Here is a 15,248-nt window from a genome sequence, read left to right on the forward strand (position 1 = left end):
GATGCCAGCAATGAGGGGCGGACGCACGGTGGGCGGACACTTGGATGGCTGGGGGTGTGGACAGCTGGACAGCCAGATGGATGGATGGTTCAGGGAGTGAGTGGAAGATGATGGACAGATGGACGATGGACGGATGGGCAGGTGTATATGTGGCGGATGGGTGGGTGGCTGGGTAAATGGCTGTTCAGGTAGACAGATGGATAGACAAACACACGGATGGATGGACAGATGGATGGTGAGTGAATGAACTGGATAGGGTGACAAACAATGACTTAAAAAGATTAACCAATGAAACACACACACACACACACACACACACACACACAGGAAAACAAATGCCCAATATGAATGCTTGTACAGTGTTGCCATGCCAAAGTAAACATCCCAGAGTCTGAAAAAGTAACAACGATGACTAAGTATCTACTTTAATTGCTATTTTTAAAAGTTAAAAGTGCTGCTCCTCTGATTATAAATTTTTAGAAATATTTGCTTTATACCAGGAAGCAACCAGCCTAATCTTATTCCCTGAAGGAAGCGGGGGTGTGATTAGGAAGACCGTAACTTTAATGACAAGAATATCAGAGACGACAGGCTTATTTTCCTATGGAGAAACACAGATGGCCTCCGATTTTATCTGAAAGCCTGGTTTCTTTCCTAGGACTTTTCTGAGTGATGAGGTCTTCCTGCTTGAGAGCTGTAATAGTCTTATTTTTTCCCCTACAGAGAGAAAATATTGACCCAAGAGTCCAACCTTTGTTAAGGCAAAATGTTCTATCTCTGCAGAGGTCAGCCTTGGAAGTTTGCAGGAAGTCTGGATTTCCACTTTCTCTGTCTTTCACTCTCAGTGAGTGAATTAGAAAGTAGACTTGTTTCTAAAAATCAAGCAGGGAGCTGGGCGTGGTGGCGCACGCTTGTAACCCCTGCATTTGGGAGGCTGAAACAGGAGGATCACGGTTTGCAGCCAGCCTCAGCTACTTAGTGAGGCCCTTTGCAACTCGGTGAGACCCTGTTTCCAAATAATAAAAAAATCGAACTAGGGGTGTAGCTCGGAGGTAGAATGCCCCTGGGTCCCATCCCCAGTACCACCAAAAAAATAAAAAATAAAAAAATAAAAATAAAAATAAAGCAGGGGATTTGGAAATGGAAGGGCGTCCCCATCCTCAAGAAGAAAATAAGATGTTTCTTAAACATCTGCTTTGGTCTGTTAGAGAAACTGCCAATCTAACATGTGTTGAAAACTATACTTGGTGGTAATTTCCAGCCTGAATTCGAAGTCCCCGCTTCCATTAAAGCGAACACATGAAATAAGAGGGTACTGTTCACGCCCTGCTCTTCCCAGAAGCAATGTCACCTGCCGACTCCGGTCCCTCCTGCCCCTCCGCCAAGAGCAGCCCTCGTCCCGCAGTCAAAGTCACCTGGTCTCCATCGCCCGACTCAGCGGTCACCGTACAGTGACACACGAGTCTCCGGAGTACAAGTCCTGATCACGGGCTGTATCTTGGGAGATCTGTGTGTCACCCCTTCAGTCAGGGAAACGGAGGCTTGGGGGTGAATTCGGGTGGTCAGGGGCTCATCAGGAGAGCACACTCTGCCTGCAGCAGGCGCCTCGCAGGGCAGACTCACCTTTACAGTCTTGGCCTTTACCTCTGTCACAGATGGTCACATGGATCCGACCCCGCCCAGACCATGGCGCCTGGGACGCAGCATCCTCGTTCATTTGTCCCCCTGCATCTCCCGACTGCGAGCCCACACTGCCCTTTGTGACTTTTTAAAAGAGTAACAAGCCAGGCGCAGTGGCACACACCTGTAATCCCAGTACTTGGGAGGCTGCGATGGGAAGATTGCAGGTTCAAAGACAGCCTCCGCAATTTAGTGAGACACTAAACATAAAATATAACATAGGGCTGGGGGTGGTGTAACCCAAGAGGTAGAACACCCCTGGGTTCAATCCCCAGTACCACACACAAAAAAAGTAACTTAAGAAAAAGAAATAAAAGGTAACAACTTTGAACCAGCTGTATCCTTGTCGCTGTAAATGGAGTCTGCTAGGACTTTTAAATGTCTGGGCGCCCTGTGCAAAGCTGTCCCGCTGTTCCTACATAAAGCAAACCTCCAAGCACAGGCCCAGGCGGTCGTCCTCGGCAGGTAGCCTGTGGGGCTCGGGCGCCAAGAGCCCCTGTTCAGGGAACCCCACGGTGGTACCCCGCTAGGAGCCAGGGCGGACACCGTCCATCCCCACCATCTGGAGAAACTGCTTGCTTTCTGCCATTATGTCACCCCAAATCAAGACTTGGAGCCTGTGGCCCACGTGTGGCCGGGGCAGGGAAGGAAGCGGCAAGTGGCCGGCTCCCGTGATGTGGACCGGTCTCTCTTGGCCTATTTAATGCCACAGGTCTTGGCATCTGCGTGATTTGATTGGTAAGGTCGCTGTTGAGAACATCCCCCGGGCACCTTGCTCAAGGGCCACCCAGCGCTTTAAAACCCCGGATGCAGTAGCGGTGCGCCTCTGCACAAGACGCAGGTCAGACGGGCTTCGTGTCAAAGGGAGTGGCCGTGTTTCAAGCCCTGGGCGCGACGTGAATCAGTCAACAATATGCTTACATAAAGCACCTGAGACAGATGACCTAAAGGTCGGCCGAGGGTTTGCCACGAGACTGGCCCAACCTCACCCCGCTCCTCCCCGGGAGCAGCGGCTCATCCCCGGCTTGTCCAGTGCTCAGGACCGTGACTCCCAGGGACAGCAAGAAGTACGCTTCGTGGCAGGGGAGAGCACCCAGCTGCCCTACTGCCGGGCAGGTTCTCTAGCCCTGAGGCGACAGGCCCCAGCAGGAGCAGCTAGCTACGCAGGGCAAGAACCTGACAAGAAACAGGCGCCAAGAGGAGCCCTGGGACACGGGATAAAGGTGGCAGCGTACTGAGGAGACCGCGTCCAGGGGAGCGCAGACCCTGGGCGGGGCGGGCGCGCTGACAGCTGGAGCCGACTGAGATGGCGGGAACACAGCTCACGCCCCACTGTGGGCCTCCACAGCATCCTCGGCAGTGCCGCGCCCTCCCCGCTCCAGGTACAGCCGCCGCGGTGCCTTCCGTCTCGCAAAATTTGCTTTAGTTTATTGTTTCTAGCAGTACTGGGGATGGAACTCAGGGGCATTCTACCTCCGGGCTACCCCCAGCCCTATTTTTTATTCTTTATTTGGGGACAGGGTCTCACTGAGTTGCAGAGGGCCTCACTAAGTAGCCGAGGCTGTCTGTGAACCACGAGCCTCCTGTCTCAGCCTCCTCAATGCTGGGATGGCACGCGTGCGTGGCTCTCCATGTTATAAAGTTGCGCAGTACAGCAGTGATGAGAACTAAGCCAAAGGGGCCTTCTGTCCCCAGGGAAACTACAGCCAGGAAGGAAGCGGGTCAGAGATCACACGGGATCCTCACCAGAGCCCTCGGTGTAGACCAAGACAGTGCAGGTCACAGAAAACTGTCCTAAAACACCCCAGACAGACACAGAAAGTGCACACAATGGAATTTCAAAAGTGTTTAGAGTCACAGAAAACTGGAAACAAAGGAATGACGGCCAATGAGAATTAGGTTAAATAAATCTGGCCATTCCAAGTAAACAAACACTGAGCCCATAGACAATGAAGCCGACCTCGAGGTGAGGCTCAGTGGCCAGCTCTTTCTTAGCAGGACCAAGGGCCTGCTTCCCAGCCCCGGCACCAAGAAGAAAGCAGAAATGAATGGTAACGCAGGCCTCTGCCACACCAAAATATGTCGCCAAGCCGGGCACGGTGGCACACGCCTGCAATCCCAGTAACTGGGAGGCTGAGACAGGAGGATCTCAGAGTCAAGGCCAGCCTCGGCAACTCGGCAAGACCCTCAACAACCTAGTGAGACTCTGTTTCAAAACAAAAAAATAAAAAGGGCGGGGCTGTAGCTTGGAGGTAGCAAAGAAAACAAGAAGTACCAGACTGCAAAACCAAGTGCCTGGCAGAGCAGGACAGACACCATGATCCAAATTTTCAGGACAAACACACGGAGGGAGGGAAGGCGGCACACGCCTGTGATCCCAGGCGCTGGGAGACTGAGGCAGGAGGACCAGAGAGCTGAGGCCAGCCTCTGCAATTCAGTGAGACTTTTCAAAATAAGAAATGAAGCTGGACGCACACCTGTAATCCCAGAATCTGAGAGGCTGAGCCAGGAGGATTGCAAGGTCAAGGCCAGTCTCGACAATGCAGCAAGACCAGTACCTAGCGAGACCCTGTTTCAAAACAAAAAATAAGAAGGGCCGGGAGTGTTGCTCACTGTTAGAATCCCCTGGATCAATCCCCACACCACAAAAGAATAACAACAACAACAACAACAACAACAACCATTTAAAATAGAATAATTTTTAAAGTGCTGGGGTATTTCTCAGAGGTACAATACCCTGAATCAATCCCTAGTACCAAAAAAAAAAAAAACCAAAAACAAAAAAGGATAGTAACATACAATGTTGTTTATGAGTAAAGAGTGTGGAGAAATGCCACAGGCTAAGGGTTCTCACTAACCAGAGGTGCAAGTTGTTTGTTTATCTGTATTTTCACATCTTTCTACCACCGAGAGTACACATTGCAAACAAAATATGTTTTAAGATGTTGCAAAAGAAAACTGCAGAGGATGGTGCAGTCGGTGGGTAAGAGAGCAGGTTTCCTAACTCCGAGCGGCCTCACTTCAAGCAGAAAAGCTAACGTGACATATCTGCTTTGAGCAGACTCCCCTCCTGGCCAGCCAGCAGTGATGGACAGCTAGCGGTCCTAGCAGGCGGTGCTGGGGCAAATTCCCACAGACCTCACAGTATACCACGTCGGAACTGCAGGAGGTAGAGGAAGGGCTGGGAGCCCTCTGTCTGGCGGGCAGGGACACACAGGCTCCGGGCACACATTCGTCCCTGGCACACATGGCAGAAGATGCACAACTCAAGCCCAGGTAAAAACCACTTTGAAATGCAGCCAATTCCTAGTCCCCAGAAGCTCATGATCCAACCTGAAGCCCAAGACTTCCTCCTGGCTCCCCGCTGCCCTTCCCCACCTGGTCCAGGGTGGGCACTACACCAAACCACACACCCTGGAGAAAAGCCTTCAGGTCAGCACCGGGCATGAGCTCAGGTGGTGGGCAGAGGCTCCTGTCCACGCACAGGCATGCTGGGCAGCTGCCAAGCAGCTCAAGAAACTCTTTAGTCCCCAAGTGAGAAGCAACGTGAGTCTTCTCAACAGAAGGACAGGATTTTGTTTTGTTTTTGTGGTATCGGAGATCACACCCAGGGTGCTCTCGTCTGAGCTACACCCTCAGCCTTATTTTATTTTTGATTTGGAAAGAGAGTCTCACTAAGTTGCTGAGCCTCACAAAGTTTCTGAGGCTGGACAGAAAGTTGCGACCCTCCTGACACAGATACAGCACGGAGAGAAGCAAAGGAAACGTGCGTGCTGTGGACCCCGACAGCCTCTCTGAGAAGGCGCGCTGCTGGAGCTGTGGGTCCAGCCATGGCGCCCCGTCAAGGAAAGCTGTCGGTCCTGGGGGTCTTCTCAAAGGGTCTGAAATAAAAAAATTATAGTAATATATGCATATCCATATTTATAGCAGCAGCTCACAACTGACAAATTATGGCGCCAACCTAGTACCCACCGACAGATGAGCAGATTACACACTTACAGGATGTGCACACAATGGGATCCTACTCGGCGCTCAAGAAGAACAAAATGATGTCATTTTCAGGAAAACAGATGGACCTGGAGAAGCTTTGGTTAAGTGAGATGGGCCAGTCACAGAAAGTGGAGGGCTGAGCCGGACGGGGTAACACAGGTTTGTAATCCCAGCACTTGGGAGGCTGAGACAGGAAGATCTCAGGCTCATGGCCAACTTCAGCCACTTAGGCCCTCTACAACTTAGTGAGACCCTGTTTCAAAATTAAGAATAAAAAAATAGGGCTGGGGGGTGTGGCTCAGAGGTAGAATGTCCCTGGGTTCAACTCCCAGTTCTGCAAAAAAAAAAAGAAAAGAAAAGAAAAGAAAAAAGAAAAGAAAAGAAAAGGGTCATACGTTTTCTCTCATATGTGGAAGCCATGGGGAAATCCAGATACACGAGCTCAGACGATGGAGAACTCAAAGTCCTGGGGAGCCAGAGAGGCGGTCAGGGGAAGGGTGGGAGACCGGAGGATCAATGAAGGAATCATGTCCACTGACGTGAGACTGCCAATGCCAACTGGGTACCCTGCAGGAGAGACAGGAGACGGGGAGGGAGCCAGGGGAGCCCGCCAGGTGCTGTGTGCAGGTGGCCAATATCACTAGGAGTGGCATTAGAATATGAAATTATAATGCACCAGTAAAAGTGTAAAAAATTTAAAAAATGGAAAACGAGCTTGTGGAGAGAGAAATCACAGCGCTGTGCACCACTAAAGCCCAGCGCGGTCGTGGCAGGATGCCAAGTCCACAGCCCTCCCGTGGGCACTAAGGCCGCCTCACAGGCCCTCACCTGGTTGGAATGTGTCATCTCCGGTGGCTCAGCGCAGAGGGAGCCTTCCCATGGCCACCCCACCCCTGCCTTCCATGTTGGCCCCCAAGCCAGGGACACAGGATGGCAGAGTCTCAGATGGACAGAGCCAGGATCCCTGAGTCATGGTCAGCACAAGCTCTATCTCACTGAGCCAGGTCGTAAACAGTTGGGTTGATGACAGCTCCTCCACCCGCCTTTGTGGCCAGCAGGCGGCCACGGAGGAACCAGGAGCAGGCCCTCACTGCGTGCTCCATGCCAGCTGCCCCACCGGGCCGGGCTGCCAGCAGGACCTCAGCGAGGCCGGCCCGCCAAGAACATCTGCCTGGGAGCTCACATAGCCTAATCCACAGGGATTTAGCCGTTGTTCAGCTAGACTGAAATCGCCCTGACACAGCAGCATTCCAAAGACAGGCACGGCACCGGCGTGGAGCCACTTGCAGCGTTTTTTAAAAACCTGGACCTGGGCATGCGAACTCCCCAGGATTTCCTCCTCATGATTACTCTGACCACACTTTCTGTTATTGCTGTTCATGTGTCTGTTCGTGGTACTGGGATTGAACCCACGGCTTTCTACCTCAACGCTACACTGCCAGCCCTTTGTATTTTTGTGTTTCTGAAGCAGGGTCTGGCTAGGTTGCCGAAAGTCTTGCTACTTGCTGAAGCTGCCCTCAATCCTCTGATCCGCAGGTCTCAGTCCCTCACGTATTGGTTCAAACTCCAGTATTAAATATGCAAAAGAAGATATAAAAGGAAGAAAAAGTAACAAATAACATATGGGACATATAGTAGCATGAGAGAGAGATATTTAACCCCAGTCCTACCAATTACCACATTAAATGTAAATGGTCCAAAATATTCCATTTAAAAGTCAGAGATTGTCAAGTTGGGTAAAAAAGGCAAGGCCCATCTATATGCTGCCTATAAGAAATGCACTTTGAGCCGGGCGTGGTGGCGCACGCTTGTAATCCCTGTGCTTGGGAGGCGGAGACAGGAGGATCGCGCAGGTTCGAAGCCAGCCGCGCTGGCGTAAGAGACCCTGTCTCAAAAATATAAATAGGTCTGGGAGTGTAGCCCAGAGGTAGAAGGGCTTCCAGGAACCCCAGAACCACCAAAAAAAAAAAAAAAAGAAAGAAAGAAAGAAACGCACTTTGAATATAAAGACACATAGAAGCCAAAAATAAGGATGGAAACACATATGCTGTTAACAACAGTCAAGAAGTAGAGCAGCAAAATTAACATCAAAGTAGATTCCAGAGCAAATAATATCACCATGAATAAAGAAAACTAGTCCAGTGGTAAAAACAACTCCTTCCACCCAAAGGACACGGGAACCTAAGTGCTTATGCATCATTAACAGCTGCATACACACGAGGAAGAAGTTACTTACCTTCCTCAAAGAGAAATGCGCCACGACCCCGCCTCCCCTGGAGTCTGCGTGACCCTGCACGCATGGCGTGGCACGCTTCAAGGAAAGCAGCCCTGAGGAAGGATGGTCCCTGGTCAGACTCCTCCCTGTTCTTGGATGCTTTTTCATAGCTATTGTTCTTTTGGTAATGATTCTATTAACTTTTCACACAAACGGCTCCGGTGATGTAGAAAGAGGTCCCAATCAGGGCTGTGGGAGAAACTGATTCCGTGGGAGATAAATTTTCTGGTAAATGTTTGAGCTCTCAGACGCCCCCTGCCTTGCTCCAGGATATAATAAAATTAACTCCCCTTCCCCATCCTGATTGGCAAATCGTTTTTCTTTTACCAATTACTATGGCAGGCAAACCCACCAAGTCATTTTTGCTTCTTGTTTTAGATTAATTATGAGAATATTGTACTTGGTAACAAGATCAGGGAGGTTTGAAGTAGCTTATCTTCAGCTGTTCTTTAACTTCAGAGACCACCCAGATTTCTTTATTAGACCTATATGAGATGTGATTAAATACAATATACATTGCTTTTAAAGTTCGTTTTCCTTTGACAAAAATTAATGTTTTAAGACACTCGTGATGCTGATGATGTTGTGGATTTCTGTAGTAATCTATTATACATTTATTAAGTTATGATCAAATGTGATATGCATTGTCTTCTAAATTTTATTCCTTTTGCAGAACTAAGGTTTTAAGGTGCTAGTGATATTTACCTAATGTCTTACAATTCAATTATTAAATTGGGGAAATGCAGAATGCAATGCTTTAAAGTGCTCTTAACTTCATAAGGTTTACAGTAACACTTAAGTCTTTTTAAATGGGCTTTTTAATTGCTGGTACATAAACAACATTATAAAATGGTTTTGTTTTGGTTTAGCTAGTAGGTCAGAACAAAAGACAGATCTAATAAGTGTGCAGGTATAAAGTTTTGATGGATATAAAGAAAGGAAATCTTGTGAGAATAAGAAAGCATTTTGTATGAAGTAAGGTTTATCCTAAGATTATCCCAAATGGAAGAAAAAAGACCAGGATAAAAATCAGAGGGTTAAAGCAAGTTGCAGAATGTTTGTAGTATGTTTGTTTGCATATGTGATGAAGATGGATTCGTTGTCCTTATTCCTTTGCTATGGGTACATGTATGTAATGGTAATGGGAGAAAATTGAGGAGAAATTAGCTCATGTTAACTGTAAAATTGTAAAAGTAAAAATGTATTTTCTATGTTCACCTTTGTCCTGACAGGTGTCAGGAAGTTACAAGGCCAGGGGGCTGATCTTAATCACAAGGTCTGGGGCTGACCTTAATCACAAGACCAGTGATGTCACAGGTCTTCCTTTTGTCTTGCTTATGACTGGTAATTCACATGTCCTTCACTTAATACCCCACTATTGCTCTTTGGTGTTTACACTTTTCTACTAGGAATTTCACTGGTGAAGGGTACAAGATTTTGGTTTTAGAGAGTAAACTTTGTCAGTTGCACGAGAGGCAATTGTCCGAGTCCGTCATTTCAGGTCTCTCCCTCCCAAGTCCCGGAGACAAATCTCCACATTGGCGCCGTAAACAGGGACTTGAAGGAACCCCGTACAAAAGAGGGAGGGGTCCGCTGCAGAAGCAGCAGAAAAAGCCGAATCCTTGCCCACCTTCCAAGACCCCTGTCCCAACGGTCTTATTGCTCCGGCCGAGCTGGTCTGTCACAGAAATGGGCACCTCAAACTGCATCAGAGTCCAAGTCTTTTCCCTCAATAACTGGTGGACCAAGCCAGGCTTGGTGCTAGGCACTTGTAATCCCAGACACTGGGGAGGCAGAAGTGGGAGGATCCCAGCTACAAGGCCAGCCTGGCCAACTTAGCAAGACCTTGTCTCAAAATTAAATATAAAAAAGGGCTGGGGATGAGGTTCAGTGAGAGAGTTCCCCTGTGTTCAATCCTCAGCACCACACACACACAAACACACACACACACACACACACACACACACACACACACACACACACAATCAAGAAGGCACAGATTTGGACAATATAGCAACCATTTGACCTCGCAATACAAAATGTCCTATTCAAAAGCATCAGAATACACATTCCTTTTAAGTACACAAAGAACATTTCCAAAGTAAGTCATATTCCAGCCTATGAAACAAGCCTCAATAAACTTAAAAATATCTAATTTACAATACATACTCTCTAGTTGTGGTTGAATTAAATTAGAAAGCAAGAACAGAAAGATTTCTGGAAGAATCTCCAGATATTCAGAAACTAGTGATACAGCTCTAAGCGGCCCCTGGGTCAATGAAGAAACCAAGAGGGAAATGAGAAAGCATTTCGATCATAAGTAAAATGAAAACCGTGTTTATGGCACTAAACACCTATGTCAGAAAAGAAGAAGTATCCCAAGTCAAAGACTTCAACTTTCACTTTAATGAGGTAGGAAGGCAGACTGAATCTCAAGAGGAAAAAAACTCAAGAAGAAATCAACAGAATTGAAAACAGCAGCAAAGAGAAAAAACAATGAATCCAAAGCTTGGTTTTCAAAAACCAGTAAAATCGATAAACTTCCAGATAAGGAAGGCAAGGAGGAGCAGGAGCAGGAGGAAGAGGAGGAGGTGGAGGAGCAAGAGGAGGAGGAGGAAGAGGAGGAGGAGGAGGAGGAGGAGGAGGAGGAGGAGGAATAATTTGTATTTGCAGAAACCAGAGAGCTGATGTCACTATAGAATCTCAGATAATAAAAAGATAACAGGAACTATTATAAGCAATTTTATAATAATACACCCAAGAACTCCTGTGAAATGGACAGGTTCCTGGGAAGGTATATTCCCTCCAAGCCCACTCAAGAGGAAATGCTCCGCTGACGAGCCCTTTATTGGTGGAAGAAACTGAAACTAGTTTAAATCCTTCCCTAATCACAGGTCAAGGCCAGGTGGCCTCACTGGGAACTCTACCAAACACTTAGGGAGAAGACAAAACCATTTCCCCACTCGTCCAGAAAGAAGGGGGACTTCTCACCGCATTTTGAGGCAAAACCTACTCTCCTGTGCCCAAGGCAGACAGAGATACTCCAAAAGAAAACATGAGGCCAATGTCCTTCATGTGCAGACACAAAAGCCTACCTGGGGGGGGGGGGGCAGGAAGGAGCGATCACCAGGCCAGGTGAGGACGCACACACTCACCACTGTGACACTGAGTCACAGGCTGACCCAGGACAAAACCCGCCAGGCACCTGCGCACACTCTAATTGTCAACGATTTCTCTTTGGCTTGCTTGTTGTTGTTGGTACTGGAAGCTGAACCCCAGGGACATTTTGAAACAGTACCTTGCTAAGTTGCTAAGGCTGGCCCCCAAACTACGATCCTCCAGTCTCTGCCTCCCAATTAGCAGGATTATAAAAGTGTGCTGCACTCCCCTGCTCAACTGTGTCTTGATAAAACTTTTTCCACCCTTAAGTCAAAGTTGGCCAAAACAAAAAGTCAAATAGGGGCATAGCCTTTGGCTAAGCTTCTGCTTTATACCAGACAATAGACTAAAAGGCTTTAGACCCCTCGTTAGACTAAAAGGGTGCTGCCGGGATCCACATACTAGGCCTGGTGTTTACAAGGGGAAGCTGAGCAACAGCGGCCGGGGCTGCCCCAGCAGAGGCCTCAGGTGGGCTGGCCCCGAGATAAAGCACACAGGGGAGGGAAAAGGAGCTGGAGAATGCACCTGGAGGAGAGGCCAGAGGTCAATCCTCCTCCCAAGGCCTCTGGGCTAAGGGCCTGGCGATCAGTGTCTCCCTCTTCCCTGCCCTTAGGAGGGCAGATAAAGAAGAAAAGCCACCGTTTTTTAGAGTAAAGAACCCAGTTGGCGTCCTAAAGTGGGTCTGTTTTAACTGGGTGGTCCAGAAGATAGCAGAGGTCCCTCACACAGCTGACCAGAAACTGGAGCTCGCGGTGAGGCGTGTGGAGGAGCCGCCCGCCGGGGCCCCTCCAGCGCCAGGCTTTCTGCCTCCATGGCTCAGTCTGGGATGACTCCCCGGCTCTGCAGTGCCCTGCACTGTGGGGGCTGTGAGCTCGGCAGAGCGGGTTCCTGTGGCCACGGAGGCCTTGCTGCCCGCAGGGCCCTGCGCTGTTGGCATAACTGCCCGCCCCCAAAGAGGCTGAGGTCAAGGAGACCACAGGAATGGGGCAAAGTAAAAATGGCCTGCTTTCCCTTTTCACTACCATGACCAGCTTCCACTGGGGAATGAACATAGCATTAAAAAGTTAGCAAGCCCGTCTCAAGCACATGCTGAGCTTCCCTGAGCACTGAAGTGCCTCCTGATGGTGTAAGGAGGGCCGCGGAGCCCTGAGGACGCACGCTCAGGGACCTGCTGCTGCTCACTCTGGACCACCTGACACTGCAGGCCAGCCGGATCTGGCGATGCGCACTTGTAATCCCAGTACTCGGGAGGCTGAGACAGGAGGAGAACAGGTTCGAGGACAGCCTCAGCAAGTAATGAGACTCTCGTTAACCTAGTGGGGCCCTGTTTCAAAATAAAAATAAAAAATAGGGCTGGAAATGTAGCCAGGAAGTAGAATGCCCCTGGGCTTAACCTGCATTATTGCAAAAAATAAATATCAATCCTTTTAGGAGGCTGAGTAGGGGTGGGGTCTTACAGACACAGTGAAGGTACAATAGCCCCACTGACTTTAAGGCCAGGTTCTTTATGCTGACATCTTCCACAGACATGCGAGCTGAGAGCCGACAGGCAGACAACCTAGAAGTAAAGTTAGTTGTTTCTGCACGTGACCATGTCAACCCCACCCAACCTGTGGATGGCAGGGCCACAGCTGGGTCTTCCTTATTCCCTGCCTCCCCCAGCAAGCTGTCTCCTTTTTCTTTCCCAAACTCTACCCACAACTTCTACCTGTCCACTTGTGTTGAGTCCACGGCTAAACACTCACATTCCCGAGGAGGGGGGACTTGCCGTCCCTCTGCTACCGCACTCAACCCAGATGCCCCAGCTCCCAGGACTACCCTCTGCCCTCGGTTCATTCCACCCAGAGCTACTCAGTTCTCCAAAGATCAAACCGATTTAGTATCCGCTCTAGATTCCAGGATTCTTCCAAGGCATTTCCGAAAACCCCAAAACTCCACGCAAAGTACACTAAAATAAATGTTCCAAATACACCCTGGTAGGAAACCCGAGCGGTGACGCTGCTGTCACCCTGTGCCCTCTGGGCTCCATCCTGCTCCATTCCGGGAAGGACCTCGCCGTGCCCAGCAGGGCAGAAGACCCCACTTCTGTGCTTCAACGCTCATTTTAAAACACTGTTCTTTCAAAAGAGGCCACTAGGATTTGGGAGCAAAACACAGGGCAAGTATTAAAACTCTGACCACCTGTGAAAAGCGGCTCCGGGGCCCCAGTGCTTCTCAAGGACTCAGTAACTGACTGACCCCATTTCTGAGAGGCTTCCCTGGCCCATCTTAAAAGTGCACTGTTTTAGAGCATGAAGCCCTCGTCCATCCCACGTCCTCAGGAAGGAAAGCCTTCTGCAGCTCTCTAGAGGATAAATTCAAACTAGCAACACCCCCCCTGCGCGCGCGCGCGCACACACACACACACACACACACACACACACACCCCGGGTGTCCTGTTTTAGAGGTAAGAACGCAAGCCGCCCACTTCCTGAACAGTTCACTCAAATCTTTACAACTTTTGCAGGCTCTCTCTGGTGGTGCCAAAAGTCCTCTGGCCGAGGGAAGAAAAGTGAAAACTATTTTTGGCACGCCGCGGAGCAGCTGCGGGCGCTGAAGTGCCGCCGCCGCCTGGAACACCAGCCTGCCCTTACAGAGTCCCAACTTTTCCAACCCAAGCCTCCCTCCTTGCAGCAAACCGAGGCCTGCAGTGAGCTCTGGCGGCCCGAGTACTGGACGCCTATCCTGCAGAGGGGCGCCCAGGTTCCTGGGCTACCTGGTCCCTAGAGTGCGAGGCCCTCCCATCAACTTAAGAGGAAGTATCCCAGAGGTCTAACACATCTGTGCACAGGGTCGACTTAGAACTGGAAGCAGAAGCTCCCGCGAAGCCCTTCTGAGTGTGGGTCGCGACTCGGCCCAGCTGCCCCAGAACTCGGTCACCCCAGGACCCCGGCCGCCGGGCTCGCTTGGGGCGCAGAAAAGGCCCCCAGACCGGCACCCTCCGGGTGGGACCCGCGGGGCACCCCCTGGGAGGTTGCCCTCGCGCTCGGCCGGGTGGGTACCCGCTGCGGGGGAGGCGAGGGGCAGGCAGGGAGGAGGAGGGCCGAGGGCCGGGGTCGCAGGCGGGCGACGGGGGGGGGGGAGCTCGGCCGCCCCGGGGACTGCCCCGGCGGCTCCCGACCACTTCCCAGCAGCCCGGTATTCCGAGTTCTGAACAAAGGCGGCTCCCCAGGCCGCGCGCTCGGCGCTCGGATCCGCCCCTCGGCGTCCCAGCCAGGGTGGGACAAAGGCCCGCGCACCCCGCGCCCGGCTCCCCGACTCCCAGACCAAGGCTGCCCGCGCCCCAAAGATGCCCGCGCCCCAAGGCTCCCCGCGACCCAAGGCTCCCCGCGCCCCAAGGCTCCCGACGCCCAGACCAAGGCTCCCCGCGCCCCAAAGATGCCCGCGCCCCAAGGCTCCCCGCGCCCGGCTCCCCGACGCCCAGACCAAGGCTGCCCGCGCCCAAAAGATGCCCGCGCCCCAAGGCTGCCCGCGCCCCAAGGCTCCCCGCGCCCCAAGGCTCCCCGACGCCCAGACCAAGGCTGCCCGCGCCCCAAAGATGCCCGCGCCCCAAGGCTCCCCGCGCCCCAAGGATGCCCGCGCCCGGCTCCCCGCGAGCCCCGGCCCACTCACAGGATGGAGGTCTGCGGCGCCACGGCGGGCACGGCCTCCAGCAGCAGATGCATGCAGCGCACGGTGGTGCGGAAGCACAGGCAGCGGCTCGGACAGCCCGCGCCCGGCTTCGGGGAGACCAGCGCCAGCGCGCCCCAGCCGCAGCACAGCGCGAGCGCCAGCAGGCAGCGGCGCGCGGGGCCCGCGGCCATGGCCGACGGCGCGGACGGAAGCCTGCACGCACCGACAGCCAGCTCCGACTACCGCCGGCCGCGGCCCGGCCCAGCTGTGCGGGGGGCGGGGGCGCCAGCTGTGCACATGCGCGCTCCTCCGCCTCGCCCGGGGCGGGGCGGGGCGGGGCCGGCGCGGGACCCCTCCCCGGCACAGCTGGGCCCCGGACCGCGGGGAGGATGCCGAGTCCGCGCCGACGCCGCGCGGGACCCGGGGTGCAGGGAGAGGGTTGGGCCCCGGGCGTGAGTCCCCGGTCCTGCCCTCCGGCCCCAGGGCCTCGGCG

General features: G+C 51.9%; 1 protein-coding gene across 1 annotated transcript in view; it reads right to left on the reverse strand.

Moving 5' to 3' along the window:
• The window catches only part of PXDN (peroxidasin), a gene marked incomplete at both ends in the record, with an annotated part of 83,937 nt that extends 68,991 nt beyond the window's left edge, over nucleotides 1-14,946 (reverse strand). The window contains one exon of the mRNA XM_080712069.1: nucleotides 14,756-14,946. Within this exon, the coding sequence (XP_080568195.1) occupies nucleotides 14,756-14,946 (191 nt within the window). The remainder of the gene's footprint in view (nucleotides 1-14,755) is intronic.
• Between the last annotated feature and the right edge of the window lie 302 nt (nucleotides 14,947-15,248).

This window comes from Muscardinus avellanarius (assembly GCF_963383645.1).
Source record: "Muscardinus avellanarius genome assembly, chromosome: 15".
Classification (NCBI taxonomy): domain Eukaryota; kingdom Metazoa; phylum Chordata; class Mammalia; order Rodentia; family Gliridae; genus Muscardinus; species Muscardinus avellanarius.